Source organism: Callionymus lyra, chromosome 5, assembly GCF_982586985.1.
Source record: "Callionymus lyra chromosome 5, fCalLyr1.hap1.1, whole genome shotgun sequence".
NCBI classification, from domain to species: domain Eukaryota; kingdom Metazoa; phylum Chordata; class Actinopteri; order Syngnathiformes; family Callionymidae; genus Callionymus; species Callionymus lyra.
In genome coordinates this window covers 2,453,835-2,480,967 of record NC_141822.1, presented here as the reverse complement: position 1 = coordinate 2,480,967, position 27,133 = coordinate 2,453,835, and the positions used below count along the sequence as shown (strand labels likewise).

General features: G+C 41.8%; 1 protein-coding gene across 1 annotated transcript; it reads right to left on the bottom strand.

The window, feature by feature from the left end:
• Window positions 1-540: 540 nt before the first annotated feature.
• pip5kl1 (phosphatidylinositol-4-phosphate 5-kinase-like 1) lies at window positions 541-26,300 on the bottom strand. Its single transcript, XM_087790460.1, has 10 exons — window positions 26,222-26,300; window positions 11,051-11,235; window positions 9,510-9,560; window positions 9,040-9,194; window positions 8,648-8,772; window positions 8,206-8,240; window positions 3,773-3,828; window positions 1,915-2,027; window positions 1,701-1,863; window positions 541-1,080 (listed from the first exon to the last, which is right to left on the bottom strand). The coding sequence occupies exons 2-10, from the start codon at window positions 11,225-11,227 to the stop codon at window positions 717-719; spliced, it is 1,239 nt and encodes a 412-aa protein (XP_087646586.1). The 5' UTR covers window positions 11,228-11,235; window positions 26,222-26,300; the 3' UTR covers window positions 541-716.
• Window positions 26,301-27,133: the final 833 nt, after the last annotated feature.

Sequence of the window (27,133 nt, the reverse complement as noted above, 5' to 3'; positions counted from 1 at the left end):
GTTGTGTTCTGGTCCAGACTAGTCTACAGTGTGGTTGTGTTCTGGTCCAGACTAGTCTACAGTGTGGTTGTGTTCTGGTCCAGACTAGTCTACAGTGTGGTTGTGTTCTGGTCCAGACTAGTCTACAGTGTGGTTGTGTTCTAGTCCAGACTAGTCTACTGCGTGGTTGTGTTCTGGTCCAGACTAGTCTACAGTGTGGTTGTGTTCTGGTCCAGACTAGTCTACAGTGTGGTTGTGTTCTGGTCCAGACTAGTCTACCGTGTGGTTGTGTTCTGGTCCAGACTAGTCTACAGTGTGGTTGTGTTCTGGTCCAGACTAGTCTACAGTGTGGTTGTGTTCTGGTCCAGACTAGTCTACCGTGTGGTTGTGTTCTGGTCCAGACTAGTCTACAGTGTGGTTGTGTTCTGGTCCAGACTAGTCTACAGTGTGGTTGTGTTCTGGTCCAGACTAGTCTACAGTGTGGTTGTGTTCTGGTCCAGACTAGTCTACAGTGTGGTTGTGTTCTGGTCCAGACTAGTCTACAGTGTGGTTGTGTTCTGGTCCAGACTAGTCTACAGTGTGGTTGTGTTCTAGTCCAGACTAGTCTACTGCGTGGTTGTGTTCTGGTCCAGACTAGTCCACAGTGTGGTTGTGTTCTGGTCCAGACTAGTCTACTGCGTGGTTGTGTTCTGGTCCAGACTAGTCTACCGTGTGGTTGTGTTCTGGTCCAGACTAGTCTACTGCGTGTGGTCCTGCAGCCACTGGCAGAGCCGGAGACTGTAGGCCGGCGGGCTGACGGTGGAGAAGGATCGACCTGGATGTCGCAGCCTCTTCCAAAAGTGCTCCAGACGCTTCCTGAAGCCGTAGACGGTGAAAATGTCGATGATGCCGACGAAGTATCGTCGCTCGGGCCCGTCGATGACATGCAGCGGGTTCTTCAGGTCGGGCAGGAGACGCAGATTCTGGGCCTCGAACCTGGACTCGAGGGCATCGAGTCTACGTTGGACCAGCTCTGATGTCTTCTCACATGAAGCAGGATCTTCCTGAACTGTCCCCGGAACACTCGGGACCCGCTGGCGTCTGCAGCCTGGATACACGGACCTGAAGAGACGAACATCGTGAGGTTCTCTCTAGTTTGATTTTCTAATTCTTCAATATTTTTTATAATGTCTTAAAAAGTCATTATTTAAAGAATTTAACTTTTTTTTCAGTTTTCTTGAAGCACATTTTCTTTTTTTTTTAATTGGGTTGAAGTGACTTTTATTGTAAATGAAAATAGAGATTTTTTTTATTAAAGGAACTTTTTTAAATTGAAAATGTTGAGTTGAAAAAGGAATTTTTTCATTAAATATTAAACAAAGATATATTAAATATTTTTGATTAGAAACATTTTTGGTGAAGCGTCTTTTTCTTAATTAAAGCTTTTTTATGAATATTTTTTTTTGTTTTGATTGAAGGAACTTTTTAATTGGATTGAATTTATTTTCTTTTTTATATTAACCAGCTTTCAATCTACAGTTTATTTTTAATTCGAGCTACTTTTTGATTGAAAATATTTTCTTTTGATTGAATCAATGAAAACTTTTATTTCTGATTAAACAGAAAATACATCTTGTGTCATTAAAGTCACTTTTTTTTTATTGTAATCTTTTCTTAAAACCTTTTCTTTGGCTTGAAAGACGTTGATTTTTGAGTTTCATGGATGAAGAGACTCTTCTCACCTCCTGGTCCTGCTGATGATGTCGGCCAGCGAGGGCGTGGACTTGCGCTCGTCGCGGTGCAGCGGCTGGTGGGCCACCAGGAGACTGTAGTCCAGCACGTTGAGTCTCCTCAGGAGGTCCGTGTCGATCTGGATCTGCCGCAGGAACCAGGAGCGCTCCTCGTCTGCCGAGACGCGCCGTGAGTTGAAGCCACGGCGTCGCTGGTCGAACCTACCGAGTCCGATGAACTGTCCCTCGAAGTTGAGGTCCTTCAGGACCACGATCAGGGGACTTCCCTCCGGAGCCGGAGCGGTCCAGCGACTCACCTCGCAGCCCTTGATGTCGTACCTGTCAATCAAAACACCATCTTCAGGCGAAGTATTTGAAGTATTTCATTTCAACACACAAGTCTATTATTAAACACGAAGGCACAAGATCATATGTTGCTGCAGCTTCGTAGTACTTTAGTCTGTAGTCAGGAGCCACTAGTGATACTATGAAAACTTAACTCTACTACTACGGAGTCTCACAGAGTAATACTATGCCTCTCGCTGAGTAATACTACTGAAACTCACGGAATAATATAACAGAGACTTGCGGAGTGATACTATGGAGACTCGTGGAGTAATACTACGGACACTTGGGGAGTAATACTACAAAGACTTGCGGAGTAATACTATGGAGACTTGCAGAGTAATGCTACAGAGACCTGCGAAGTAATAATACAGAGACTTGCAGAGTGTTTCTAAAAGACTCGCGGAATGATACTACAAATACTTGAAGAGTAATGCTACAAAAACATGCAGAGTGATACTACAAAGACTTGCGAAGTAATACTACGGAGACTTGCAGAGTAATGCTACAGAGACCTGCGAAGTAATTATACAGAGACTTGCAGAGTGTTTCTAAAAGACTCGCGGAATGATACTACAAATACTTGAAGAGTAATGCTACAAAAACATGCAGAGTGATACTACAAAGACTTGCGAAGTAATACTACGGAGACTTGCAGAGTAATGCTACAGAGACCTGCGAAGTAATAATACAGAGACTTGCAGAGTGTTTCTAAAAGACTCGCGGAATGATACTACAAATACTTGAAGAGTAATGCTACAAAAACATGCAGAGTGATACTACAAAGACTTGCGGAGTAATACTACAAAGACTTGCAAAGTAATACTACAGAGACTTGTGAAGTAATACTGCAGATACTTGCGGAGTAATACTACAAAGACTTGCAAAGTAATACTACAGAGACTTGTGAAGTAATACTGAAGATACTTGCAGAGTAATACTACAGAGACTTGTGGAGTAATACTACAGAGACCTGCGAAGTAATAATACAGAGACTTGCAGAGTGTTTCTAAAAGACTCGGGAATGATACTACAAATACTTGAAGAGTAATGCTACAAAAACATGCAGAGTGATACTACAAAGACTTGCGGAGTAATACTACAAAGACTTGCAAAGTAATACTACAGAGACTTGTGAAGTAATACTGCAGATACTTGCGGAGTAATACTACAAAGACTTGCAAAGTAATACTACAGAGACTTGTGAAGTAATACTGAAGATACTTGCAGAGTAATACTACAGAGACTTGTGGAGTAATACTACAGAGACTTGTGGAGTAATAATACAGAGACTTGCAGAATAATACTAGATAGACTTGCGGAGTAATACTACGGAGACTTGGGGACTGATACTACAAAGACTTGCAGAGTGATACTACAAAGACTTGCGAAGTAATACTACAGAGTCTTGGGGACTGATACTACAAAGACTTGCAGAGTGATACTACAAAGACTTGCGAAGTAATACTACAGAGTCTTGGGGACTGATACTACAAAGACTTGCAGAGTGATACTACAAAGACTTGCAGAGTGATACTACAAAGACTTGCGGAGTAATTCTACGGAGACTTGCGGAATAATAATACACAGACTTGCGGAATAATACTAGAGAGACTTGCAGAGTAATACTACTTGCAGTGCAGCTTCATAGTAATTATAGTAAGTCTTAGTTGTTCACGGACAGTAAATATGACGATAGTATATTTCCAGAAATGATGGGATGTATTGACGGAACAAACCTCTCGTTGATCCGCTCGTCTGGATAAAAAACACTCTGCATCACAATGAAGTATTTCTGGGAAGGAAGAGCGTAAAAAATGAAAAACCATTCCTGGAGCGAGTACAGGTGAGTCAGTACAGATGAGTCAGTACAGATGAGTCAGTACAGAAGAGTGAGTACAGATGAGTCAGTACAGATGAGTCAGTACAGATAAGTCAGTACAGATGAGTCAGTACAGAAGAGTCAGTACAGATGAGTCAGTACAGAAGAGTCAGTACAGATGAGTCAGTACAGATGAGTCAGTACAGATGAGTCAGTACAGATGAGTCAGTACAGATGAGTCAGTACAGAAGAGTCAGTACAGATGAGTCAGTACAGATGAGTCAGTACAGATGAGTCAGTACAGGTGAGTCAGTACAGATGAGTCAGTACAGTAGAGTCAGTACAGTAGAGTCAGAACAGATGAGTAAGTACAGATGAGTCAGTACAGATGAGTCAGTACAGATGAGTCAGTACAGAAGAGTCAGTACAGATGAGTCAGAGTCAGTACAGAAGAGTCAGTACAGATGAGTCAGTACAGATAAGTCAGTACAGATGAGTCAGTACAGATGAGTCAGAACAGATGAGTAAGTACAGATGAGTCAGAACAGATGAGTCAGTACAGATGAGTCAGTACAGATAAGTCAGTACAGATGAGTCAGTACAGATGAGTCAGAACAGATGAGTCAGAACAGATGAGTCAGTACAGATGAGTCAGTACAGATGAGTCAGAACAGATGAGTCAGTACAGATGAGTCAGAACAGATGAGTCAGTACAGATGAGTCAGTACAGATGAGTCAGAACAGATGAGTCAGTACAGATGAGTCAGAACAGATGAGTCAGTACAGATGAGTCAGTACAGATGAGTCAGTACAGATGAGTCAGTACAGATGAGTCAGTACAGATGAGTCAGTACAGATGAGTCAGAACAGATGAGTCAGAGTCAGAACAGATGAGTCAGTAGAGATGAGTCAGTACAGATGAGTCAGTACAGATGAGTCAGTACAGATGAGTCAGAACAGATGAGTCAGTACAGATGAGTCAGAACAGATGAGTCAGTACAGATGAGTCAGTACAGATGAGTCAGTACAGATGAGTCAGAACAGATGAGTCAGTACAGATGAGTCAGAACAGATGAGTCAGTACAGATGAGTCAGAACAGATGAGTCAGTACAGATGAGTCAGAACAGATGAGTCAGTACAGATAAGTCAGTACAGATGAGTCAGTACAGATGAGTCAGTACAGATGAGTCAGAACAGATGAGTCAGTACAGATGAGTCAGAACAGATGAGTCAGTACAGATGAGTCAGTACAGATGAGTCAGTACAGATGAGTCAGTACAGATGAGTCAGAACAGATGAGTCAGTACAGATGAGTCAGAACAGATGAGTCAGTACAGATGAGTCAGTACAGATAAGTCAGTACAGATGAGTCAGTACAGATGAGTCAGAACAGATGAGTCAGTACAGATGAGTCAGAACAGATGAGTCAGTACAGATGAGTCAGTACAGATGAGTCAGTACAGATGAGTCAGAACAGATGAGTCAGTACAGGTGAGTCAGTACAGATAAGTCAGTACAGATGAGTCAGTACAGATGAGTCAGTACAGGTGAGTCAGTACAGATGAGTCAGTACAGATGAGTCAGAACAGATGAGTCAGTACAGGTGAGTCAGTACAGATGAGTCAGTACAGATGAGTCAGTACAGATGAGTCAATACAGATGAGTCAGTACAGATGAGTCAGTACAGATGAGTCAGTACAGATGAGTCAGAGTCAGAACAGATGAGTCAGTACAGATGAGTCAGTACAGATGAGTCAGTACAGATGAGTCAGTACAGATGAGTCAGTACAGAAGAGTCAGTACAGAAGAGTCAGTACAGAAGAGTCAGTACAGAAGAGTCAGTACAGATGAGTCAGTACAGATGAGTCAGTACAGATGAGTCAGTACAGATGAGTCAGTACAGATGAGTCAGAGTCAGAACAGATGAGTCAGTACAGATGAGTCGGTACAGATGAGTCAGAACAGATGAGTCAGAACAGATGAGTCAGAACAGATGAGTCAGAACAGATGAGTCAGAACAGATGAGTCAGTACAGATGAGTCAGTACAGATGAGTCAGAGTCAGAACAGATGAGTCAGTACAGATGAGTCGGTACAGATGAGTCAGAACAGATGAGTCAGAACAGATGAGTCAGAACAGATGAGTCAGAACAGATGAGTCAGAACAGATGAGTCAGTACAGATGAGTCAGTACAGATGAGTCAGTACAGATGAGTCGGTACAAATGAATCAGTACAGATGAGTCAGTACAGATGAGTCGGTAAAGATGAGTCAGTACAGATGAGTCGGTACAGATGAGTCAGTACAGATGAGTCAGTACAGATGAGTCAGTACAGATGAGTCAGTACAGAAGAGTCAGTATAGAAGAGTCAGTACAGATGAGTCAGTACAGAAGAGTCAGTACAGATGAGTCAGTACAGATGAGTCAGTACAGATGAGTCAGTACAGAAGAGTCAGTACAGATGAGTCAGTACAGAAGAGTCAGTACAGATGAGTCAGTACAGAAGAGTCAGTACAGATGAGTCAGTACAGATGAGTCAGTACAGATGAGTCAGTACAGAAGAGTCAGTACAGATGAGTCAGTACAGATGAGTCAGTACAGATGAGTCGGTACATGTGAGTCAGTACAGATGAGTCAGTACAGAAGAGTCAGTACAGATGAGTCAGTACAGAAGAGTCAGTACAGAAGAGTCAGTACAGATGAGTCAGTACAGATGAGTCGGTACATGTGAGTCAGTACAGATGAGTCAGTACAGATGAGTCAGTACAGAAGAGTCAGTACAGAAGAGTCAGTACAGAAGAGTCAGTACAGAAGAGTCAGTACAGGTGAGTCAGTACAGGTGAGTCAGTACAGAAGAGTCAGTACAGAAGAGTCAGTACAGAAGAGTCAGTACAGAAGAGTCAGTACAGAAGAGTCAGTACAGGTGAGTCAGTACAGATGAGTCAGTACAGATGAGTCAGTACAGATGAGTCGGTACATGTGAGTCAGTACAGATGAGTCAGTACAGATGAGTCAGTACAGATGAGTCAGTACAGAAGAGTCAGTACAGGTGAGTCAGTACAGGTGAGTCAGTACAGATGAGTCAGTACAGAAGAGTCAGTACAGATGAGTCAGTACAGGTGAGTCAGTACAGGTGAGTCAGTACAGATGAGTCAGTACAGAAGAGTCAGTACAGGTGAGTCAGTACAGAAGAGTCAGTACAGATGAGTCAGTACAGAAGAGTCAGTACAGGTGAGTCAGTACAGATGAGTCAGTACAGGTGAGTCAGTACAGGTGAGTCAGTACAGATGAGTCAGTACAGAAGAGTCAGTACAGATGAGTCAGTACAGAAGAGTCAGTACAGGTGAGTCAGTACAGATGAGTCAGTAAAGAAGAGTCAGTACAGATGAGTCAGTACAGATGAGTCAGTACAGATGAGTCAGTACAGGTGAGTCAGTACAGGTGAGTCAGTACAGATGAGTCAGTACAGAAGAGTCAGTACAGGTGAGTCAGTACAGATGAGTCAGTACAGAAGAGTCAGTACAGAAGAGTCAGTACAGAAGAGTCAGTACAGAAGAGTCAGTACAGAAGAGTCAGTACAGATGAGTCAGTACAGGTGAGTCAGTACAGAAGAGTCAGTACAGAAGAGTCAGTACAGGTGAGTCAGTACAGAAGAGTCAGTACAGGTGAGTCAGTACAGAAGAGTCAGTACAGAAGAGTCAGTACAGAAGAGTCAGTACAGGTGAGTCAGTACAGAAGAGTCAGTACAGAAGAGTCAGTACAGGTGAGTCAGTACAGAAGAGTCAGTACAGGTGAGTCAGTACAGAAGAGTCAGTACAGAAGAGTCAGTACAGGTGAGTCAGTACAGAAGAGTCAGTACAGGTGAGTCAGTACAGAAGAGTCAGTACAGAAGAGTCAGTACAGAAGAGTCAGTACAGGTGAGTCAGTACAGAAGAGTCAGTACAGAAGAGTCAGTACAGGTGAGTCAGTACAGAAGAGTCAGTACAGAAGAGTCAGTACAGGTGAGTCAGTACAGGTGAGTCAGTACAGAAGAGTCAGTACAGGTGAGTCAGTACAGGTGAGTCAGTACAGGTGAGTCAGTACAGAAGAGTCAGTACAGGTGAGTCAGTACAGATGAGTCAGTACAGAAGAGTCAGTACAGGTGAGTCAGTACAGGTGAGTCAGTACAGGTGAGTCAGTACAGAAGAGTCAGTACAGGTGAGTCAGTACAGATGAGTCAGTACAGAAGAGTCAGTACAGGTGAGTCAGTACAGGTGAGTCAGTACAGATGAGTCAGTACAGATGAGTCAGTACAGGTGAGTCAGTACAGGTGAGTCAGTACAGATGAGTCAGTACAGAAGAGTCAGTACCTTCTGTCTGTGAGGAATCTTGATCCTATGAACGCCTGCAGGAAAAAAACAAAACATTCTTGTGTTCAATGGATTTAAAACACAAACCTTTAGATCCAGAGATCGATATTATATGAAGTATTCAGACATGAAATATATACAAATAGATGTAAATGTATTCACTATTTAAAGGTAAAGAAGTGACTAAAGGGTTAGTTTGAGTAAAAATGTTTAAGTAAATATATACTAAAATGCATTTGTTTTACAGATAAAAATGTACGTTGTTAGATAAACATGATTTAAATATAATGATTTTATCGTTTTAGGTTAAAAAACTTGATATTTTCTGATCAATAAATCAAGTTTTGATAAACGTTTGATCATCTGACGTCATGTTGTCGTGATGCATGTGTGGTTGGGTTTGAGCGGATGGTGAGGTCAGAGGTCAAAGGTCAGAGTGTACCGAGGAACTTGACCAGCAGCGAGTGAGGATGAGACTTCAGGTGCTGGACGTAGACCTTCAGGTGACGCAGGAGGAACTCAACCTCTCTCTGGTTCTGAGTCTTCAGGAAGAAGCGCTTGTCGTGTCTGCGGATCAGAACCAGAATCAACGCACAACCAACGTGTGTGTGTGTGTGCGTGTGCGTGTGAGTGTGTGTGTGAGTGTGTGTGTGTGTGTGTGTGTGAGAGTGTGAGTGTGAGTGTGTGTGTGAGTGTGTGTGTGTGTGTGTGTGTGAGTGTGTGTGTGTGTGTGTGTGTGTGTGTGTGTGTGTGTGTGTGTGTGTGTGTGTGTGTGTGTGTGTGTGTGTGTGTGTGTGTGTGTGTGTGTGTGTGTGTGTGTGTGAGCGCACGCACGTCAGGAAGAAGTCGGCTTTACTCTTGGAGTTGCTGATGAACTGCAGGAAGAAGTTTTCTGAACACAGCGACTCTTGATATTCCTGCTCAGAGATCTGGAGGCTGGAGCGCAGACACGCAAACACTGGACCCGCGTATGTGTCCATGGAGAAGTTCTACACACACACACATGTACACACACATGTACAGACACACGCACATGTACACACACATGTACACACACACACATGTACACTTATACACACATGTACACACACACATGTACACACACACATGTACACACACATACATGTACACTTACACACACATGTACACACACACACATGTACACACACACACATGTACACTTACACACACATGTACACACGTATTTGCACAACAACACACACGTATATACACACATGCACACACACACAAACACACGCACGTCAATCAAGGAAGACCTGTCAATCAAATACTGAGATGTTTACCATGTGATCTTGAGTGACAGCAGACTTGAAGTCATCGTCCAACATTTGATCCTAAAGAAGCAAAAGTTATTATTTATGACGTTTGATTGAAGTGTTTGTTAGTAAATCTGTCAATCAATCCAACTTTGATCTAATCTTGTTGAGAATTAAATCACTTTTTAAATACTTTATATCAAACATTTGTATGAAGTTGGAAGGTTTTAAATTCAAATATTGGAAAAAAATACATTTCCCAAATTGAATATGTAAATTATTTTGACTTATACGTCGTCACATGATCGTCTGTGAGTCGCATGATTGGCTGAGAGTTTGATCAGTATCTCTGTGATCTGTTGCTTTAGTCTGGAGACTATATTACACCAACATTTATATTGAATTAAAAATATAGAATTTAGAAAAAAATATACAGTATATATATATTATTATTGGAATTGCAATATTTAACTTTAAAAAAAAAAGAAGTTTCAACGTTTGAAATGTTTAATTATCTAAATAAATAACTGTCGATTCAATCAATGTAAATAATTAAAGTTCAATCAAGTTTGCAGTTGCGTTACATTTTCTACTATTATTATTATTATTATTATTACTATTTTTTTGTGATTGTAATTGTTATTATTATTATTATTATTATTACTATTGTTATTGTTATTATTATTTTTATCATTATTATGATTATTAGTATTATTACTGTTATTATTATTTTATTATTCACATGAATATTCATAGTCATATTAATATCATATTTTTGTTGTTGTTATTGTTATTATTATCATTATTATTAATATTATATTTTTTGTTGTTGTCATTTTCATTATTATTAATATTATTATTGTTATTACCATTATTATTATTATTATTATTGTTAATATTATTATCAGTATTATTATTATATATATTTTTTATTTGTAATCATTACCATCATTATTAATATTATTATTATTATTATTGTTAATATTATTATCAGTATTATTATTATATATATATTTTTATTTTTAATCATTACCATCATTATTATTATTATTATAATTGTTATTATTATTATTATCATCATTATCATTACTATCATTATAATTACTATCATTACTATCATTATCATTATCATTATCATTATCATTACTATCATTATCATTATCATTACTATCATTATCATTATCATTACTATCATTATCATTATCATTATCATTACTATCATTACTATCATTACTATCATTACTATCATTATCATTACTATCATTACTATCATTATCATTACTATCATTACTATCATTACTATCATTACTATCATTACTATCATTATCATTACTATCATTACTATCATTACTATCATTATCATTACTATCATTGCTATCATTACTATCATTACTATCATTATCATTACTATCATTACTATCATTATCATTATTAATATTATTATTACTTTGACAAAAATGTGTCGTTTGTTATTGTCATGTTTGCTCTCCGTGCTGCTCGTCAGCGGTGCAAAGGTCGTGACCTCTGGAGCAGCAGGTCACATGTCAGAAGCCGGAGGTCGAACTCACGGAAGCTTTGCTGTCGCCGGAGGTCAGAATGGCGGCCGTCAGTCCCTCCTTCATCATGCAGGCGAGAGCGTGGAGCTGATGGCGTCCGTCGATCTCAAACACGCCCAGAAGCTTCCAGCGCTGCCTCAGCCGCCCCCAGCCTCGCCGCTTCGTCGCGCCGCCGCTCGCCGCCGCCATCGCTGCACCTGAACCACCGACACGTCACTTTTGACAGGCGCGGTCGTCGCGGCGACAGGGAGGCCAGTGACTGACACAAAAGGTTACCACGGCAACCGACACAAAGAGGAGATTCATGGGCTCAGTTCTCGCCACAAACAATTCCTCCCCCGAGAGAGATCACAACATAGAAGTGTGATCTATTGATCCATGATTGACGTATTGAACTGATCGATCGAATATATCCTTGTTACTACACTATCACAACACCAGAGTCAAGTACTGGACAATACTACACATATATACTTGTTACTACACTATCACAACACCAGAGTCAAGTACTGAACAATACTACACATATATACTTGTTACTACACTATCACAACACCAGAGTCAAGTACTGGACAATACTACACATATATACTTGTTACTACACTATCACAACACCAGAGTCAAGTACTGGACAATACTACACATATATACTTGTTACTACACTATCACAACACCAGAGTCAAGTACTGGACAATACTACACATATATACTTGTTACTACACTATCACAACATCAGAGTCAAGTACTGGACAATACTACACATATATACTTGTTACTACACTATCACAACACCAGAGTCAAGTACTGGACAATACTACACATATATACTTGTTACTACACTATCACAACACCAGAGTCAAGTACTGGACAATACTACACATATATACTTGTTACTACACTATCACAACACCAGAGTCAAGTACTGGACAATACTACACATATATACTTGTTACTACACTATCACAACACCAGAGTCAAGTACTGGACAATAATACACATATATACTTGTTACTACACTATCACAACACCAGAGTCAAGTACTGGACAATACTACACTTATATACTTGTTACTACACTATCACAACACCAGAGTCAAGTACTGGACAATACTACACTTATATACTTGTTACTACACTATCACAACACCAGAGTCAAGTACTGGACAATACTACACATATATACTTGTTACTACACTATCACAACACCAGAGTCAAGTACTGGACAATACTACACATATATACTTGTTACTACACTATCACAACACCAGAGTCAAGTACTGGACAATACTACACATATATACTTGTTACTACACTATCACAACACCAGAGTCAAGTACTGGACAATACTACACATATATATGTGTTACTACACTATCACAACACCAGAGTCAAGTACTGGACAATACTTCACATATATACTTGTTACTACACTATCACAACACCAGAGTCAAGTACTGTACAATACTACACATATATACTTGTTACTACACTATCACAACACCAGAGTCATGTACTGGACAATACTAAACATATATATTTGTTACTACACTATCACAACACCAGAGTCAAGTACTGGACAATACTTCACATATATACTTGTTACTACACTATCACAACACCAGAGTCAAGTACTGGACAATACTTCACATATATACTTGTTACTACACTATCACAACACCAGAGTCATGTACTGGACAATACTAAACATATATATTTGTTACTACACTATCACAACACCAGAGTCAAGTACTGGACAATACTTCACATATATACTTGTTACTACACTATCACAACACCAGAGTCAAGTACTGGACAATACTACACATATATACTTGTTACTACACTATCACAACACCAGAGTCAAGTACTGGACAATACTACACTTATATACTTGTTACTACACTATCACAACACCAGAGTCAAGTACTGGACAATACTACACATATATACTTGTTACTACACTATCATAACACCAGAGTCAAGTACTGGACAATACTACACATATATACTTGTTACTACACTATCATAACACCAGAGTCAAGTACTGGACAATACTACACATATATACTTGTTACTACACTATCATGACACCAGAGTCAAGTACTGGACAATACTACACATATATACTTGTTACTACACCATCACAACACCAGAGTCAAGTACTGGACAATACTACACATATATACTTGTTACTACACAATCATAACACCAGAGTCAAGTACTGGACAATAATACACATATATACTTGTTACTACACCATCACAACACCAGAGTCAAGTACTGGACAATACTACACATATATACTTGTTACTACACTATCATAACACCAGAGTCAAGTACTGGACAATACTACACATATATACTTGTTACTACACCATCACAACACCAGAGTCAAGTACTGGACAATACTACACATATATACTTGTTACTACACAATCATAACACCAGAGTCAAGTACTGGACAATAATACACATATATACTTGTTACTACACCATCACAACACCAGAGTCAAGTACTGGACAATACTACACATATATACTTGTTACTACACTATCACAACACCAGAGTCAAGTACTGGACAATACTACACTTATTGATTGTTACTACACTATCACAACACCAGAGTCAAGTACTCCACAATACTACACATATATACTTGTTACTACACTATCATAACACCAGAGTCAAGTACTCCACAATACTACACATATATACTTGTTACTACACTATCATAACACCAGAGTCAAGTACTCCACAATACTACACATATATACTTGTTACTACACTATCATAACACCAGAGTCAAGTACTGGACAATACTACATATATATACTTGTTACTACACCATCACAACACCAGAGTCAAGTACTGGACAATACTACACATATATACTTGTTACTACACAATCATAACACCAGAGTCAAGTACTGGACAATAATACACATATATACTTGTTACTACACCATCACAACACCAGAGTCAAGTACTGGACAATACTACACATATATACTTGTTACTACACTATCATAACACCAGAGTCAAGTACTGGACAATACTACACATATATACTTGTTACTACACCATCACAACACCAGAGTCAAGTACTGGACAATAATACACATATATACTTGTTACTACACTATCACAACACCAGAGTCAAGTACTGGACAATACTACACATATACACTTGTTACTACACTATCACAACACCAGAGTCAAGTACTGGACAATACTACACATATATACTTGTTACTACACTATCACAACACCAGAGTCAAGTACTGGACAATACTACACATATATACTTGGTACTACACTATCATAACACCAGAGTCAAGTACTCCACAATACTCCACATATATACTTGTTACTACACTATCACAACACCAGAGTCAAGTACTGGACAATACTACACATATATACTTGGTACTACACTATCACAACACCAGAGTCAAGTACTGGACAATACTACACATATATACTTGTTACTACACTATCACAACACCAGAGTCAAGTACTGGACAATACTACACATATATACTTGTTACTACACTATCACAACACCAGAGTCAAGTACTGGACAATACTACACATATATACTTGTTACTACACTATCACAACACCAGAGTCAAGTACTGGACAATACTACACATATATACTTGTTACTACACTATCACAACACCAGAGTCAAGTACTGGACAATACTACACATATACACTTGTTACTACACTATCACAACACCAGAGTCAAGTACTGGACAATACTACACATATATACTTGTTACTACACTATCACAACACCAGAGTCAACCCGGCACTTTTTGGGGGACAGCATGATGAGGTTGAATGAAGTTCTTAGGATCATCACAGACTGTGTCACATAAGGTCAACTTCCTTGTTGACCCGGACTGGTCCTCTTTGTTGGGATGGTTTTGTGTCTTGGAGTTTACAAGATACTTCAAATGATTTTGTGTTGTGTGTACTTTAGCATCGCATCACTGACTGTTGTATTTGCCAACAGACTATCGCAGCACCTAAGGCTCAACCAGTACTTTCCGTCTGGAGTTTACTTGTGAATCCTGCACTTTTGACTTTTATTGTGCTGCGTCTGCAAACGATAATGTTCAGGCAACGTTTGCATGTTTTGTATTAACCATTAGCATTAGCACTGCAGCAACTATGTGGTTTGTGGTGCTGGAAATATGCTGGAAGGAATTCAATGAGGGACCGCCATGACCGGAACACTTGATCATGAGACAGGAATCCTATTTATCTCTGGAGGATATGTTTTTATTGTAAGACAAGTCTCTATCTTTCCATCCAGACAGACGAGGAAAACATGTTGTGTAGACGGGTGTGTGAAGTGATCCTGCCACAAACATCCAAATATCGGGATCGTCCAAAACCTCCATGCATGACAAGATCTAAATGACGCCTCGATGATTGTCTCGCCTTTTCAAATTCACAACAAATTCCTGTGTTGTTCTTACTTATCACTGGCAAATAAAACGGATTCTGATCATTATGCCGTTGACAACGTAATTACTGCCGGAAGTTTAACTAATAGTCAGTACTTGAGTGACTTATGTCAGTCAAACTGAGAAACCTGGTGTTTGACAAATGTTTCTAGTTCAACTCTGAACAAAACTGACACAAACTGTTTCAAGTGAGAAAAATCTATAAACTTAAATGTTGTCACAACATGATCTTATAATGTGTTTGTGTCGTTTACACTATTGTAACAGTTTATTTTGTGTCTAAACCAGAAGGATGTGTCTCGCCTGCAGATCATACTAAACTCTGCAGCCAGAATTCTGAGCCGCTCTAGTAGAAGAACTCACATTTCTCCTTCAAACTCTTCACTGGCTGCTCTAGTAGAAGAACTCACATTTCTCCTTCAAACTCTTCACTGGCTGCTCTAGTAGAAGAACTCACATTTCTCCTTCAAACTCTTCACTGGCTGCCAGTTTCTTTCAGGATCATTTTAAAATTCTGGTTCTTACTTTCAGATCTATTCATGGTCAGACCTTCCATCAGTGATCTGATCCAGACTTACACCCCAGCTCGGGCTCTGAGGTCTGTGGATCAGAATCTACTGATGGTTCCTGAACTTCAGGACCAGAGGAGAGAAATCCTTCCAGACTGTTGCTCCTAAGCTTTGGAACCATCTCTGTGTTTGATGATCTACTGACTCCTTCAAGAAACATCTGTGTTTGATGATCTACTGACTCCTTCAAGAAACATCTGTGTTTGATGATCTACTGACTCCTTCAAGAAACATCTGTGTTTGATGATCTACTGACTCCTTCAAGAAACATCTGTGTTTGATGATCTACTGACTCCTTCAAGAAACATCTGTGTTTGATGATCTACTGACTCCTTCAAGAAACATGTGTGTTTGATGATCTACTGACTCCTTCAAGAAACATCTGTGTTTGATGATCTACTGACTCCTTCAAGAAACATCTCTGTGTTTGATGATCTACTGACTCCTTCAAGAAACATCTGTGTTTGATGATCTACTGACTCCTTTAAGAAACATCTGTGTTTGATGATCTACTGACTCCTTCAAGAAACATCCGTGTTTGATGATCTACTGACTCTTTCAAGAAACATCTGTGTTTGATGATCTACTGACTCCTTTAAGAAACATCTGTGTTTGATGATCTACTGACTCCTTCAAGAAACATGTGTGTTTGATGATCTACTGACTCCTTCAAGAAACATCAGTGTATCGCAGTATTTAAGTGTATCAATATTTTCTTACACAGCTGTAGTTACTCATAGAAACATTTGATCTGATAATATAATTGCTTTTAAAGTTTATTTGGAAGATTAAGATGACAAGAACAGGTTAACAACAGCAGAAGTTCATGAATTAAGTCGTGGATCATCATTAAAGTTTCTTCAAGTGACGACATGGATGGTTGGACTGCCAGAGAAGAACGGAAGGCAGCAGAAGAATGTTTAGAACATTCCCACATGAGTCACATGAAGGAAACTTGTTAATGAAATGATTGACGGTTGCTCTGGAGAGAAAGTAGCAGATGTTTGGATGGAGCAGGACTGAGGAGTTCTCATCGTCTGAAACTCTAAACCAAACGACTGTCACAATGTGTAACTGATGGTTAGGAAATGAACTTGTTCTGATCTTTCGATCATCATGGGAAATGTACGTTCGATCGTGAATAAAACGGACGAGCTTGCTGCGCTGACCCGGCATCAGAGAGATTTCCGGGAGAGCAGCCTTCTATGTTTCACGGAGACCTGGCTGACGGAGAAGATCCCAGACTCTGTTGTTTCCCTGGAGGGGTTCAAGATGGTTCGTGCGGACCGGGACATGGATGGAAAGAGGAGAGGAGGAGGAGTGGCGGTGTTTATTAATGAGAGATGGAGCGATCCCGCTCATGTCTCCATTAAAGAACAAGTGTGCACTAAGGACATAGAGTTCGTTGCGGTGGGCATCCGCCTGTATTACATCCCGAGGGAGTTCTCACATGTGATTGTGTTCACTGTTTACATTCCTCCCTCTGCGGACGCAGCCGCAGCGAGCGAGAGGCTGAGCGCCTCAGTGTCGGACCTGCAGCTCAAACACCCGAACTCTCTCCTGCTCATTAACGGAGATTTCAACCATGCCTCACTTTCCTCCATTCTTCCCACCTTCACACAATACGTGAAGTGCCACACCCGGGAGGACAAGACTCTGGACCTTTTATATGCAAATGTAAAAGGTGCCTACACCTCCACCGCCCTGCCCCCCCTCGGCCGCTCTGATCACAACCTGATACGTCTGCGACCTGAATACACTCCCATGGTGAGGAGACAGCCTGCACAGAAAAGAACTGTTAAGATGTGGAATGATGAAGCCAAGGAGAGGCTGAGAGACTGCTTTGAGTCTACAGACTGGAGCGTGTTCTCTCATGGTGATGACATCGACACCTTCAATGACCATTGCACAGATTACATAAAGTTCTGTGAGGGCAACGTCACACCGACCCGCAAGGTGCGGTGCTTTGCCAACACCAAGCCATGGGTGACCCCTCAACTTCAAGTTCTGCTGAACAAGAAGAAGAGGGGGTTTGCTTCAGGGAGCAGAGAGGAGCTTAAAGAGGTCCAGCGAGAGCTCAAGAAGGCGATCAGGATGGCCAAGGAGGAATACAAGAGGAAACTGGAGGAGCAACTGGCGCAGGGAAACACAAGGGATGTGTGGAAAGGCCTGAAGAACATCTCAGGTCATGGCCAGAGTGGAGCCAGAGCCACAGCAGGGGGAGACCAAAGATCGGCCACTGAACTTAACCAGTATTTCAACCGGTTTGATCAGGGCCCCCCTCCCCCCTCCATCTCTGCCCCCCACTCTTCACAAAGCTGCTTTTCCCCTGCTTCAGCCCCCTCCCCCCAACCGTTCTCACCTCCAAGCCACCTTTCTCCCCTCCAACACGCCCTACTGCCTCAGCTGCCCAACCCCCCACAGCCACCTCTCTCTGTTACATCTGAACAGGTGAGGAGAGAATTAAGGCGACTGAAGATCAGGAAAGCTGCTGGACCAGATGGACTCAGCCCCAGACTGCTCAGGGACTGTGCTGATCAACTTTGTGAGTTGGTCACACACATCTTCAACCTGAGCCTCAAACTGGAGAAGGTCCCGGTCCAGTGGAAGACCTCCTGTGTGGTTCCGGTTCCCAAGGCGGTACACGCGAAGGAGCCGAGCCACTTCAGACCAGTCGCCCTGACCTCTCATCTGATGAAGACCTTGGAGAGGCTGGTACTCTGCGAGCTACGCACGACTGTGAGCTCTGCGTTGGATCCGCTGCAGTTCGCCTACAGGCCAAAGATGGGGGTGGACGACGCCGTCATCTACCTGCAGCACCGGGCACTGACTCATCTGGAAGCCGCCGGTAGCACTGTGAGAGTCATGTTTTTTGACTTCTCAAGTGCTTTCAACACCATCCAGCCGGCGCTGCTAAGGAAGAAGATGGAGGACGCAGGAGTTGGGACACAGCTGGCAGCATGGACGATGGACTACCTCACCAACAGGCCGCAGTATGTGAGGCTGCAGGACTGCAGGTCTGAGGTGACCATCTGCAGCACCGGGGTGCCTCAAGGGACAGTGCTGTCACCTTTCCTTTTTTCCCTCTACACGGCGGACTTTACCTATGACTCCAGCAGCTGTCACCTCCAGAAGTTTTCTGACGACTCTGCCATTGTGGGCTGCGTGTCTGGGGGGGGCGAGCTGGAGTACAGGTCAGTCATCAAGGACTTTGTTGACTGGTGTGAGAGCAACTACCTTTGCTTAAACACCGTTAAGACAAGGGAGATGGTGATTGACTTCAGGAAAAAGTCCCCACCACATCAACCGGTGAGCATCCAGGGCTCGGACATTGAGCTGGTGGACAGCTTCAAATACCTGGGTGTTCACCTCAACAATAAACTGAACTGTTCCACACACATCAACGCCGTGTACAAGAAGGGCCGAAGTCGCCTCCACTTCCTGGGGTGACTGAGGTCCTTCGGAGTGTGCAGACCACTTTTAAGGACCTTTTATGACTCCGTGGTAGCCTCTGCTATCCACTACGCTGTGGTCTGCTGGGGAGCAGGCAGCACGGACCGGGACAGGAAGAGACTGAACAGGCTGGTCACGAGGGCCGGCTCTGTCCTGGGCCGCTCGCTGGACTCGGTGGAGGAGGTGGGAGAGAGGAGGACACTCTCCAGACTATCCTCCATCAGGGACAACGCCCTTCACCCACTGCACCTGACCGTGGAGGAGCTGGCCAGCTCCTTCAGTGGCAGGCTCAGGCACCCCCAGTGTAGGACGGAGCGTTATAGAAGGTCCTTCATCCCAACTGGTGTCAGGATATTTAACTCTCTACTTTAAATATCCTGATGCTAATCCGTAGTGTGTTTTTCTTCTCGTGTGCTTTTTATTTTTATTTTTTTCCCGTTTTTATTTCTATTTTATTTTATTTTATTCTATTTTATTTTGTTAATAGTGTTAAATTTCTAATTTTTGTAAATAATTGTATATTCTTAAGATCGTTTTTATTTTATTTTGTATTATCTCTTTTATTATTTCTTTTTCCTTGCACTTTATTTTTTCAACTGCGCTGCTGTGAAAGTGTGTTTCCCCTCTGGGGATGAATAAAGCTTTTCTATTCTATTCTATTCTATTCTTTGCAGCTTTAGCTTCATGTATTTCGTGAGTCACTCAAAAGGTCACTTTAACTCTTGTACACTTGATATCATTTGTAGCTGCTGCGAGAGACACTGAGAGGTACAAACTGTTTTCTGGAGCTGAATAAAAATATAGTTTGATTTTCATTTGACGATGATGTTTGAAGAAGTTTTCTTTTGTTGTTAGTGGTCAAAATAACCAAAGGGTGAAGAGATCATTAACAAAAGACCTAAAATGATACAAATATGGAATAGAATAATCTTTTTACTCCTGCTCCAAACTCAGAGTTAAACAATCTAATAACACGAGGCATGAATGAGTCCCTGAGTCTATGAGTGTTGCATCATGGGAGGAGCATTAGTGCTCCATGTGTTCACTGATGACAGTGTTGCATCATGGGAGGAGCATTGGTGCTCCATGTGTTCACTGATGACAGTGTTGCATTATGGGAGGAGCATTAGTGCTCCATGTGTTCACTGATGACAGTGTTGCATCATGGGAGGAGCATTGGTGCTCCATGTGTTCACTGATGACAGTGTTGCATCATGGGAGGAGCATTGGTGCTCCATGTGTTCACTGATGACAGTGTTGCATCATGGGAGATGATCATGATGGACAGTAGTTTGTCCAGTGATGTCACCAGTGAGTCCAGCTTCAACCACAGATGTTGACACTCGGACAAGTTCTCACCTCAACACACCACAGCATCAAACCACCACACACTGGTAGAACATGGACCTGCAGATGTTCAATGATCCTCCTCAGAAGGTACAGTCTACTCTGGACTTTCTTAGACACATGGTCTGTGTTGCAGGACCAGGTCCAGACACACGCCCAGGTATTTATATTTGTCAACACCTCGTCACCTCTGATGGAGACTGTTTGTCCTGGACCTACCAAAGTCCAAGACCAGCTCCTTGGTCTTTGAGGTGTTCAGCTGCAAGTGGTTCCTCTCACTCCAGTCCACAAAGTCGCGTATCAGACTCCTATACTCGTCTTCGCTGTTGTCCCTGATGCATCCAACAATGTCAGTGTCGTCAGCAACTTCTGGACCAGACTCAGCTCTGAGTTGTAGCAGAAGTCTGAAGTGCAGATGGTGAAGAGGAGAGGGGCCAGTACTGTCCCCTGAGGTGCTCCTGTACGGCACACCACAGTGTCAGACGTGATGTCCTTGAGCCTGACTGATGGTGGTCAATATGTGAGATAGTCCGAGATCTAGGAGACCATTCCGGAGTCCACATTGATCTGTGTCAATTGTGGGCGCTAGAAAAATCTAGGAGCAGGATCCTTACTGAGCTGCTTCCTTTATCCAGATGGGAGAAGGTTCAATGCAGGAGATGGACAATGGCATTTTTCACACCCACTGCAGGCCGGTAGGCAAATTGCAAGGGGTCTTGCGCGTGCTTAATTTGAGGCATGAGGTGTTTGAGGACCAGCAGCTCCAGTGTCTTCATCAGCCTTGAAGTCAGTGCCACCGTCTGTAATCGATCAGCTCGCTGGGCCGTCTCTTTTTCAGGACTGGAACGACACAGTGAGTCTTCCACAGGGTTGATACTTTCCCAAGCCGTAGACTGAGGTCGAAGACATGCTGGAGCGGCTCAGCTAGTTCTGCAGGTTTTTAGCAGTCGAGGAGACACCTTGTCAGGACCAGCAGCATTCCCTGGACGAATCCTCCGAAGTACATCGTGTACCTGGAGTGAAGTGAAGCTGGGAAGTGGTTGTGAGGTGCTGGGGGGCACAAGAAGGTGGGGCAGGTCCTGAAGCAGCAGTGAGGGTGAGGTGACCTGCTCGAACCTGTTGAAAAAGTTGTTTAGACCGTTTACCTCCTCCACTGTGTCCACCTTCGTCACAAAGGACTTGATTTTGTGTCCAGTGTCATTTTTAACACCGTCCCAGACTCTCTTATTTGACCTCGATTGTCCCTCAGCGTAGCCTCTAGCTCTTTTCCATAGGGGGTTACATAGGGGTTTTGTGGAGGGATAGTACCTTTGGTGTCTGGCATGCTGCTCCCTACCTGGTAGGGTGGACGGGCACCACTAGTCCCCCACTCATCCCTAAATTTCCCACGTGAAGCCAAGCACCACGCTCTGGTCAACCACTTCAGCTTGCGGACTTAACCACGTGAGGGTGTGATGTTTTTACGGCATCACTGGGCAGATGGAGCTGGACAGCCTTGCAGGCCATCCATCTAGGACAAGGACATTATGATATGAAGCCTAAAACCCGAGGACTTCACACTGCTAGGCTATGGCAAATGGACCGAAGATGTAAAGGATGGAGCCAGTATCACGCTCACTGTGCTTCAACTAAAAAAAACCATGGTGCAGGCTTGAAGAGCACATCCATGTCATCCACGTCAATCAAATCACCGACTTTTTCCAAGTCCTGTAGTGATGGGAAAGGATCAGATACAGCAGGTGGAAGATTTCCCTTGAAGCCACAGCTCTAATCCCAAACATGCAGGCGGCTCAGGACTTGAGACTCCTGCAGGTTCATGGTGCAGGATAAACCCTCTTCTGGTCAGGACAAGCGTTGACTTCATGGTCAGATCCTTCAAGTCTCCAGGCTGAACAACCTGCCAATCAACCTTTTTGACCACATCATGTCCATGCTCCTCGCTCTAAAGAACAAGCACGTTTTTCAGTGAGTGTGCCCCCGACTCTTCAAACCGAGCCTGCAGAAAAAACAACTTCTACTCAGAGCCCCAAAGCCATCTATGACGTAGCTTCGCAGACGACACGGCGATAGACTTGGACATTTCAACGCCAGAGTGGGCCAAGATGCCAGTAAAGGCGAGCTTGTAACTGCAATGACAATGAGCACTTCCTGCTGGATCTGTGCACTGAGAAGAAACTGGTCATCAGCAACACCATCTTCCTACAAAAGAACCATCTCAAATCAAACTGGATGCAACTTTGGTCCAAACACCGGCACCTCAAAGAATAGTAAGTAAGTAAGTAACATTTGTAGGGCGCTTTTCTAGACCAGGGTCACAAAACGCTTAAACAATCAAAACAATATTCAATAAAGTATATACTTAAAAGAACAAGATAATGTTTCTTGAAGGAGTCAGTAGATCATCAAACACAGATGTTTCTTGAAGGAGTCAGTAGATCATCAAACACAGATGTTTCTTAAAGGAGTCAGTAGATCATCAAACACAGATGTTTCTTGAAGGAGTCAGTAGATCATCAAACACAGATGTTTCTTGAAGGAGTCAGTAGATCATCAAACACAGATGTTTCTTGAAGGAGTCAGTAGATCATCAAACACAGATGTTTCTTGAAGGAGTCAGTAGATCATCAAACACAGATGTTTCTTGAAGGAGTCAGTAGATCATCAAACACAGATGTTTCTTGAAGGAGTCAGTAGATCATCAAACACAGATGTATCTTGAAGGAGTCAGTAGATCATCAAACACACATGTTTCTTGAAGGAGTCAGTAGATCATCAAACACAGATGTTTCTTGAAGGAGTCAGTAGATCATCAAACACAGATGTTTCTTGAAGGAGTCAGTAGATCATCAAACACACATGTTTCTTGAAGGAGTCAGTAGATCATCAAACACAGATGTATCTTGAAGGAGTCAGTAGATCATCAAACGCAGATGTTTCTTGAAGGAGTCAGTAGATCATCAAACGCAGATGTTTCTTGAAGGAGTCAGTAGATCATCAAACACACATGTTTCTTGAAGCGTGTTCAGGAACCATGAGTAGATTCTGATCCACAGACCTCAGAGCCCGAGCTGGGGTGTAAGTCTGGATCAGATCACTGATGGAAGGTCTGACCATGAATAGATCTGAAAGTAAGAATCAGAATTTAAAAATGATCCTGAAAGAAACTGGCAGCCAGTGAAGAGTTTTAATTGCACCAGCGAGACCTCAAAGACGTCCTACACCAGAGTGATGACCTCCTGAAAGACGTCACACTGACCATCGCCTAGTGAGCTGCAAACTTAGGATTCTTTCGCTTTTACTTCAGGTTCTAAGAATTTTTTTTGTTTATTTTCTCCACAGATGTTTACAGATGTGTCACACATTAAACTTCTGCTTCAACATGTGAAGATGCAGTTGTTGAAATGTAAGTAAGTAAGTAAGTAAGTAATATTTATTTATATAGCGCTTTTCTAGACCAGGGTCACAAAGCGCTTAAACAATCAAAACAATATTTAATAAAGTATATATTTTAAAGATCAAGATAATACTGATAACACAACAGGAGTTCCAGAAATTCAAGGAAAAGCCTGAACAAATAGAAACGTCTTAAGATGTTTCTTGAAGGAGTCAGTAGATCATCAAACACACATGTTTCTTGAAGGAGTCAGTAGATCATCAAACACAGATGTTTCTTGAAGGAGTCAGTAGATCATCAAACACAGATGTTTCTTGAAGGAGTCAGTAGATCATCAAACACACATGTTTCTTGAAGGAGTCAGTAGATCATCAAACTCAGATGTTTCTTAATGGAGTCAGTAGATCATCAAACACAGATGTTTCTTGAAGGAGTCAGTAGATCATCAAACACAGATGTTTCTTAAAGGAGTCAGTAGATCCATCAAGAGCAAAGAGAGAGAAGATCGTTCCAAAGCTTAGGAGCAACAGCCTGAAAAGATTTCTCTCCTCTGGTCCTGAGTCGTGTGCGTGGAACCATAAGTAGATTCTGATCCACAGACCTCAGAGCCCGAGCTGGGGTGTAAGGCTGGATCAGATCAGTGATGTAAGGAGGAGCCTGACCATGAATAGATCTGAAAGTAAGAACCAGAATTTTAAAGTTGATCCTGAAAGAAACTGGAAGCCAGTGAAGAGTTTTAAGGATCGGAGAAATGTGAGTTCTTCTACTAGAGCGGGTCAGAATTCTGGCTGCAGAGTTCTGAATCAACTGCAGACGAGACGATCCTTCTTGTTAAGACATGAAAACAAACTGTTACAATAGTCCAGACGAGAAGAAACAGACGCATGGATTATAAGATCCAGATCATGTTGTGACAACATTTTCCTAAGTTTGGAGATTTTTCTCAGTTGAAGGAAACAGTTTCTGGTCAGTTTTCTTCAGTGTTGAACAAGAGACATGTCTTTATCAAATACAACACCCAGGTTTCTCAGGCTCAGTTTGACAGACTGACCTAAGTCACCCAAGTACTGACTCAACCCTGGAATCTTATCATCAGGAGCAATCACCAGAGTTTCAGTTTTGTCCACATTTAGCTGTAAAGTGTTTTCACTCATTGTTTGATTTCTAGCAAACAATTGACTAAGCTGTTCAGCCTTTGGGGCTCAGTTGGATCAAAAGAGCAGTAGAGCTGGATGTCATCAGCAAAAGTGTGATAAGAAACATCTGGAAATCTCTTAATGTCTCAATATGACAGAGGTAGAACCATGCAGGTGATGATTTAATCAGTAAATGATGCTGTTATGATGTCATCAGTAAATTAAACTTGTGATGATGTCATCAGTAAATGAAGTTGTGATGATGTCATCAGTAAACGTTTTGATGATGTCATCAGTTAATGATTTACCGACTGTTGGTTTTCAAGATGACTTCTCTTGGAAACTTTATCTAAATGTTCTCAGATGAGTTTTTTCAAAAGCTCAACTTAGCTTAACTTTTAAACAAACATGTTGTTTTTAGAGGCGTGGTGAAGCAGGTTTAACAGTCTCTGGCAACTAAGTCTTGAAGGTCCAGGTTTCCTCCCTCTCGGCAAACACAGATCAAACGTACGCCAAAGAGTTTTTCTTCTGGGACTGATCAACTAGAGGAAGAAAGTTTGATTCTGGAGCAGAAATGTAGTTTTAACTTTAGTGAATATATAGTTGACTGTCAGACACGTTTCATCTCAACAAACTAGTCAATCAAATGTTGTCATCAAAAAACCAACTAGTCAAATGTTGTCATCAAAAAACCAACTAGTCAATCCAAACTTTAGTTTCCTCTGACAACGACGTGTCGAGCTCAGCTTCTATTATTATATCTATTATTCAAGTTGAACGAACGCCCGTCAACAATCTTCTACTTGCCGTGATGTTGTCGATGCAGAGCAGAGTGAACCTTGGGCTCGGATGCTGTCGGACTGTGAGCGGATCAGCAGCTCCCGGGTCACACCCACTCAGCACCAGCGACGGGCGTCACGAGCGTCGGACCAACAATGAACGTTTGAGGAGTGAAATAAAAGCAACAAAATAATATATAATAATAATACATAATTAATAATTCAACAAATATTTTCTGGGGTGTTCAACTGAGCACATTTATCAAAGAAAACTCTCAGGTGTTTGTTACACTTAAATATTCACATACTTAAATATCACATTTTTCCTTTTCTTTTTTCCTTTTTATTCCATACTGAATCAATATTCAACAGCACTGTATTGGTGTTGAAAATAACATTTTATTTTTGCTTTCAAGTCATATTTAATTTTAACCTCATAGTTCTTATTTTTTTATTCAATAAAATAAAAACTTTTTTTTAATTTTTTTTTTAGAATCCCTTATTAGTCCCGCGAGGGGAAATTCGGTAGTGCTTTTGACAGCCATTCACACATACTGATGGGAGTAGGCTGTAGGCTGCACACTTGCGCCAAGATCACCATCAGGAGCAATCAGGGTAAAGTGTCTTGCTCAGGGACACAACGACACAAGCTTGTCTGGAGCTGGGATTGAACCTGCAACCTTTTGGACTGCAGGCAACCACTCTACCATCTGAGCTATGTCGCCCCATAATGTAATAATATTTGACTTCTTATTTAGCAATTGTTCATTTTCGTGTTGCAATTCAACTTCCGGCCTCTAGATGGCAGCAGTCATTACGTCCTCTGCATGAGTAAGAATGATGACTGAGGCGTGGCCTGTGATTGGCTGTTTCTCTCGTGTCTCCTGCTGCTCCAATCACGTCCGTCTGCTGTGAAGCTGATGCTGTGTTGAGACTTTTC

Bases quoted from the DNA above. Each gene is read 5' to 3' on its own strand.
- pip5kl1 (XM_087790460.1), bottom strand. From the start codon at position 11,227: ATGGCGGCGGCGAGCGGCGGCGCGACGAAGCGGCGAGGCTGGGGGCGG. The intron at 9,561-11,050 runs GTGAGTTCGACC...TTGCTTCTTTAG, and splicing joins CCGGCGACAGCAAAGCTTCC to GATCAAATGTTGGACGATGA. The intron at 8,773-9,039 runs GTGCGTGCGCTC...TCTGATCCGCAG, and splicing joins AAAGCCGACTTCTTCCTGAC to ACACGACAAGCGCTTCTTCC.